The sequence below is a fragment of the Sinocyclocheilus rhinocerous genome, unplaced genomic scaffold (assembly GCF_001515625.1).
Source record: "Sinocyclocheilus rhinocerous isolate Xijiao unplaced genomic scaffold, SAMN03320098_v1.1 scaffold1275, whole genome shotgun sequence".
NCBI classification, from domain to species: Eukaryota; Metazoa; Chordata; class Actinopteri; order Cypriniformes; family Cyprinidae; genus Sinocyclocheilus; species Sinocyclocheilus rhinocerous.
Window position 1 is genome coordinate 824,396 of NW_015628268.1, and position 7,425 is coordinate 831,820.

At 35.1% G+C, this 7,425-nt stretch overlaps 1 protein-coding gene across 1 annotated transcript in view; it reads left to right on the forward strand.

Annotated features, from left to right (window-relative positions):
• Positions 1 to 7,425, forward strand: part of cacna1ab (calcium channel, voltage-dependent, P/Q type, alpha 1A subunit, b) — a 149,667-nt gene that overhangs the window by 117,120 nt on the left and 25,122 nt on the right. Inside the window, exons 35-39 of the mRNA XM_016548713.1 lie at positions 772 to 882; positions 1,181 to 1,264; positions 4,132 to 4,248; positions 4,863 to 4,928; positions 5,117 to 5,214. Of these exons, the coding sequence (XP_016404199.1) occupies positions 772 to 882; positions 1,181 to 1,264; positions 4,132 to 4,248; positions 4,863 to 4,928; positions 5,117 to 5,214 (476 nt within the window). The remainder of the gene's footprint in view (positions 1 to 771; positions 883 to 1,180; positions 1,265 to 4,131; positions 4,249 to 4,862; positions 4,929 to 5,116; positions 5,215 to 7,425) is intronic.

The following is a 7,425-nucleotide window of genomic DNA, read 5'->3' on the forward strand; positions in this document are numbered from 1 at the left end:
TTTTTACGCGTTAAACTGAAAAGAATTAATCGCCTGCGTTAACGCGCTAATTTTGACACCACTAATATATATATATATATATATATATGTATGTATATTATTGAATAATATATTTTTAAGAAATCTGCTCCTTTTTAGAGTTTATATCTCTAAGATCGATGGATAGATAGATAGTATTAATTATTTCATTTTTTTTTTATCTACTAAACACTGTCAAATAATGTCAAAAAAAATTCCATTTTATGATAGCCAGCATTTAAATGTTTCAACAATGTTTTGGAGAAGAAACATAATTAATAATGATTATATCATAAGAAAACTGAGACTTTTCAAATTCATGTACATAACACTTAAAAGTGTGTTTCTAGGTCAAAAGCAACTTATTTGTGCTCTCACATTTTTTCATTTTTAGCCACATACTAGATTGGAAGTCTACAGTTTTCACTTCTCTCTCCACAACGACAAACATGCAACATGATACGTCAGATACTTCTTTCACTGTTTTCTGTTGTTCTGTGTCTTCTAGAGAGCCTGCATTGATTTTGCAATAAATGCCAAACCTCTAACGCGCCACATGCCTCAGAACAAGCAAAGCTTTCAGTACCGAATGTGGCAGTTTGTGGTGTCACCTCCATTTGAGTACAGTATCATGGCTCTCATTGCGCTCAACACCATCGTCCTTATGATGAAGGTACAAGCTTCTTCCTCCCTCAGCATCAGTAATGTCCTTGTGCATCCGTCAGGGTCTGAATTTTCTTTGTGCATTTCCAGTACCATGGGGCCCCTCCGACGTATGATGCAGTCCTGAAGAACCTGAATATAGTGTTCACCACACTGTTCTTCATGGAGTGTGTTCTGAAAATCATTGCATTTGGTGTCCGAGTAAGTCTCTCTAATCGCATCCTAAAGATATCACCTATTATTAATTCATTCATCCTGTTACTTATTTAGACCTGAGATTTTTTTAAACGTTTTCTTCTTTTAACCCATTTAGAAAAATGGGTTTAGAAAAAACTGCTTTCTATTGCACTTGTCTGCCTGTCTCCATGGTGACAGCCATTTGATTGGCTAAACTATTTTTTATAGTCTTGCCAGTGCAGGATAGGGTGATGCAGGTCCTCACTACCTGAGAACTCTGAGATGATTGGTTAACACACACTCTCCTTTTGTTTCTCTGCAGAATTATTTCCGAGACGCTTGGAATATTTTTGATTTTGTTTCCGTTATCGGCAGCATCACTGACATTTTAGTGACAGAGCTTTGGGTAAGTGCACTTTTATACAAGTTTAGAAAGCAAATACAGATTGCATCTTGATTCATGTTGGAACTGATTAGCTAGATGTGAATATATCCACTTATAAATAAATATGCATTATAATCCTGGAAATGCATCTCTTGCAATCACTTCCCTTTTTTTAGGGACAGTAAATAGTTTCGTTCTCACACACATAAATCCTACTGAATCTATAGCATGTGTTTTGAATATCATCCTATTGCAGAATTTTCATATTATGTTTAATAAGGAAGGTTTAATTGCAACAATTCCAAACTTGTGGTAAAAATGTGGTAAAAATGACTTGGAAGCAAAATGTTAAAACTTTTGTCTGTTTGAATATTTACCCATTCAATCCTCCACATCGTGTGTTCATTCTATTGCTAAGTGTTGTGTGTATTTGTACTGATTTTTGTTTGTAAATGTCAGTGTTTGAGTGTGTATTTGTGCTGGTGTTGTCTCCTGTCTGTGCCTTTAGGGTGCTCTGTCTGTAAAAATGAGACAGAGACACTTTACTCTGATGTGTTACACTGAAGTTTTTGGGCTTTCCCAGTGGTCACACATTACATTATGTGGATTTTTATACCATATAACTTTCCATATAAACCATATAATCAGTGGTAATTTAATGTTATTTATATATTATCATAATATTTATCAATATTTTGAATTAACTTATACTTCATTTTCACTTTACGTGTTTGTCATTTTATATTTCTACACTCTATAGCATTTATGTATGTTAACTTTTTTAAATAATTGAGTTCCACACTAACATTTTATATAAATATCACATATCATATATATATTTTTTTTTTATAAAATAGCTTTAGTTTTGTTTTTGTTTTGTTTCATTAACATTGCCCCTAAAGGTAGTTAACACTGTATTTGTAACAATTTTAAAAAATGCTCCGCAGGACATAAGTAAAATTCAGTTTGGCCACTGGAACAGCCTGCATAGTGAATCAATACCCACCGTATCTGTGTTTGATTAATCAGCCTGTTGACTGTATCCATAACGACTTATTCCTGTTTTATCTTTTTACATGCTTTCTTTGTTCCTCTGATTTGTTGGCGATAAACCCATCCAATCCAAAACAAACAAAAAATGCACTATGAAACTCTCATATCTTCCATCTCATGTGTACCTATCCAATCCCCTCACACACTCACTATACATGTATGCATCCATCTACTGCAACAACACATAGAATCCGGTTGGTTTGTAATTTTCTCTCGGCTTCTAATGCATCCATTACCCAAAATGCCTCGCTCTTTCCTCCTCACTTTCCTCAAAGCATGTGCTTCCAGTATGATGACCCATGACCCCAAAGATGCTTGACAATTTGACAACTGCTCATGTTAATGCTCATATATTCTAAAAGCAATTAAAAACACTAGGACTAGGTGGTATAATGGTAAAAATGTGTCATTTAATTCTTAAAAAATTTTTTGACCATTTTTCACCAAATTCCCAGAAACACAACTGCATTGTATATACAGGTGCATCTCAATAAATTAGAATGTCGTGGAAAAGTTAATTTATTTCAGTAATTTAACTCAAATTGTGAAACTCGTGTATTAAATAAATTCAATGCACACTTTATTGAGATGCACCTGTATATTGTTACAATGATCTAAAATGATTCATGTAAGCATTTGGTCATACCACCCACCCTAATACAAACACATATATGTATACAAGTACAAGGGCCAATAATGTATGTAATACATTAAAGTAACTTCACCGACATTAACATAGAGTTTTGTAAAGTAGATTTACCTGAATGTAATCACAAGAGGTTCAGATAAAGTTCAATAGCTGACTCTTGCTCTTATTGACCTGTAGTTCTAATCTACCTTGTACTATTTTTGTTTTTGCTCATAAAAATGCTTTTACACTTGCACAGGTAGTCACAGATGTTGTCATGCCATTGCTGAATGCCATGCACTTTAGCAAAAGCTGCATGATGACTCTTTTTCTTTCATTACCTTATCTTTTCTCGATTCATCTGCCTGTTCTGCACTACTGTAGTTCCTCCTCTGTATGGAAGAGGGCGCTACAGCTCACTCATTGAAATATGTGTATGCTGGAATGGGGGAGTGATCCTCAATAACCTGTCCACACATAAAGATTTATTATTTATTTTACCAGGTTTTGCTGAGTGATTATGTCAAATGTGCTTAAAATACCACATTGAAATTTTGTGTTTTGGGCTAAGCACTTCTAAAATGCCCCCAAAAAAGAAAAGACAGTTGGCATGAACTTTGTGTGGATTGGACCATTGAGAATTACATAAAAACACAGCCAATCCCCACTGGCTAATGTTGTCGGTATTCTCCTCCATATGCCTGTATTTGCTAAACATTACAGTGCATCAGGCTGCTTCCATTCTGTGCCTTGCCTGTCTCAACAGATCAGTGCATTTGATTAAAAAAGGTTTATGCTTTAATATATGATTGGATGTTGACTGTTACAATATATTGATTGTTTTTCTTGAGCCCCTCCTGAATTAATTTGGTCCTTTTTGCCATTTTTTATTTTTTTTATTTTTTAGTTTCAATCCCATTTCAAGTTTATTTTGTACATTGTGTATTTATATACATTTATTAAAAAAAATGTTTTTATACTTTTATGTATTACTTTAACCCACTTTCTCTCTAAATTATTATTTAATTTAAAAAATATATTTATCATCAAGTAAACTGATTGTGATTTTTCTCTACTATATCTTCTCTTTTTCTTACACTTGCTCTCTCTTTCACATGCTGTCTCTCTTGCACTCTTTTCTTCCTTTTCTTCTGGAACATTCTCCTCTGTCTCCGTTTCTACGTACGTCTCAACCTAATCTCCCTAGGATAACTTCATAAACCTGAGTTTTCTGAGACTGTTTCGAGCAGCACGTCTCATTAAGCTCTTGAGGCAGGGCGAGACCATTCGCATTCTACTTTGGACTTTCGTTCAATCATTTAAGGTGCTTAAAGTCTTACCTAAATGCCTACAGTCACACACCTACACCGATTCACATGCCAAATCCAAGTCCAACGTGACTAAGGGACAAAACTTAAGATATTTGCAAACAATTTTTTTGCAATTAAATCTTCACACGGTTTCTGGTGAAAAATTTCAGGCACTCTGAAGTCCTGCCTTTTAGTTAAAAATAAGCATTTTTTTTTACTTGAGAACTTCTTTGCATATGTCCCTACATGTAATGAAAATGTATAGCCAGCTGTCCTGCCTAAAAAAGTTAAAGAGTGAATTTTCATGATTCTTTGAAAACAGTTTGGATACCAGAATTAGTTGTTTGCTATCTGAACATATTTACAAATTGAGCTTATTTGAAGATTAAAAAAATACATTCTCCAAAAATGGAATGCATAATTTCATGCAGTATTGCAGAGATGTAGAGATGTGTTTTACTGATCTGTAAATTTTATAGAAGCAAAGTGACAATGCACTCAACCTATTTTAAGGTGTGCACATTTGTAAAAAAAAACAAAACAAAACAAAAAACAGAGACTTTACCGACATTTAAAATTCAGTCTAATTTCTTCCTCCTTTCATGCTTTTTCTGTTTACCATTTACAGGCTCTGCCGTATGTGTGCCTGCTCATTGCAATTCTGTTCTTCATCTATGCCATCATTGGCATGCAGGTAACAGCTGTTCTGTTTGAAATGAGCTTTAACATCCCTGTGGGTTTTTGAAAAACTAAATAAAGACAAAATGAACCAAAATATGCATCTATCAACACATTGATAAGTGGCATAAGGTTGCTGAGATTTCACATCTGTGAGTTCAGTGATGTGTTCAGTAGTTTTATATATTCTCTGTGACACTGTAGTTGTTTGGGAACTTGGCGCTGGATAAGGAGGAAGATAGTGCGATCAATGAGCACAATAACTTCAGAACCTTCATTATGGCCCTGATGCTACTCTTCAGGTCAGTCCAGTGTTTAGCTGTTCTGTTTGAAATGAGCTTTAACATCCCTGTGGGTTTTTGAAAAACTAAAAGACAAAATGAACCAAAATATGCATCTATCAACACATTGATAAGTGGCATAAGGTTGCTGAGATTTCACATCTGTGAGTTCAGTGATGTGTTCAGTAGTTTTATATATTCTCTGTGACACTGTAGTTGTTTGGGAACTTGGCGCTGGATAAGGAGGAAGATAGTGCGATCAATGAACACAATAACTTCAGAACCTTCATTATGGCCCTGATGCTACTCTTCAGGTCAGTCCAGTGTTATTTTAGTATATATTTTATTAAAAAATTAAAAATATTTTGAATGAGCTTTTATTTATATTTTTTCATTTTAAATGAAAAATTTTTCATTTCGTTTTGTCATTTGTATTATTTTTTACTTTTCAATTTAGCTTTAATTTTTTTGTTTTTTTTTTGTTTTAGTCGTTTTAGTACTTCAAATTAAACCTTTCTTTAAGGAGCAAAAAATATTTAAAAACAATTTTTCGCAGCAAAACCTTAATTTTTAGCTTAAGTTCCTTTTCAGTTGGTCACTTCGGTGTTGTGTTGAAGTTTCCGACACTAGGGGTCGCACTTGGGAGCGCAGACACCTCTGACATCAAAAAAAGGGCAATGAAATTGGCAAGCAAAATTTGCATAGCTGGCCACATCCGGGTATAAATAGGCCAGCGTAGCATTTGCTCACTTGTTCTGTTTTTTGGAGCCGAATGCTGTGTCTGTGAGAAGCAGCACTCATTCACCTCTCGATCTCGTCGTCATTGGATCTACGGCACAGGCAGCAGAGGCACCCCAGGGTGCTTCAACGGTGATCTTTGAGCGCAAATTCTCTGAAAGAGCTTCACGGGCGGAATTGTGTGTTTACGTCATGCCTTTCCGCCCATGTTCTTCTGGTTGCGGTTACCATGTCTCCTTATGACCGACTCGATCTCTGTGTTCAGTGTTTGGGCCGTGCTCATGATGAAGCAGTGCTCGTGGATGGTTTATGTCCCACTTGCAAAGACCTGTCCATAGGCACATTGTGTTTGTGGCTTGGGTTCTTCGTCAAAAGACCTCGAGTCACCCCAGCCGCTTCCTGTTCCGGTCCTTCTACTTCCGGGTATGAGGCCACAGCGATGTGCGCCCAGCCCCAGTTCCTTTCTTCCCAGATGTGCACGAGGAACTGACGAAATCATGGAAGGCCCCCTTCTCAGCCAGGACATGATACTCCGGCTCCTCCATCCTCACCGACGCAAAGTTGAAGTGACCGGCTGAAAGGGAACGTCTCTGTTACATATGGTAACCCTCATCCCCTGATGGAGGGATCGGAGACGTCATGTCCCTTATGCCACAACTCTGCCTGAGTGGGTTGAGACGCTTCTCGACTCCTCAGAACAGAACGAGTGAGCAAATGCTACGCTGACCTATTTATACCCAGATGTCTGGGGTGTGGCCAGCTATGCAAATTTTGATCACCAATTTCATTGGCCTTTTTTCGATGTCAGAGGTGTCTGGGCTCCCAAGAGCGACCCCTAGTGTCAGAAAATTTGACACACAGTCTCTGTTCCCTCCATCAGGGAACAAGGGTTACCACATGTTACCGAGACGTTTTAATAGTTTTGCTATGTGCTTTTGTCTTTTTTATTAGTTTTTTTTTTATATATTTCTATTTAGATTTATTTTTTATTTCAGTTTCAGTTTTAGTAATTTTAGTACTTCAAATTAAACCTTTTTGTTTTATTTTTAAGTAACAAGACCTGAAATATTTACAAAAAAATTGCACCAAACCCCTCAAAATATTTTAGCTGAAGTTCTAGTAATTTTAAGTATTATTATTTAATTTTTTCCATTATTTCTGTATTTCTGTTTAGCTCTTATTTGTTTTAAGTTTATTAATTTTGGTACTTTTAAACGAAACCTTTTTATTTTATTTTAAAGAATAAGACTTAAAATATTTGTGAACAATTTCTTTGCACCAAAACCTTCAAACCTTCATTTTTAGCTTAAGATTTTGTAATTTTGTTATGTGCTTTTTAAAAATTTGATTTCTATTTATCGTTCATTTATTTTTATTTCAGTTTAAATAATTATTTATTTGATTTGATTTGATTTAATAAGTTAGTTGCAAAAGCAACATTTTTAATTTTTAAGATTTTCATCTAATATATATATATATATATATATATATATA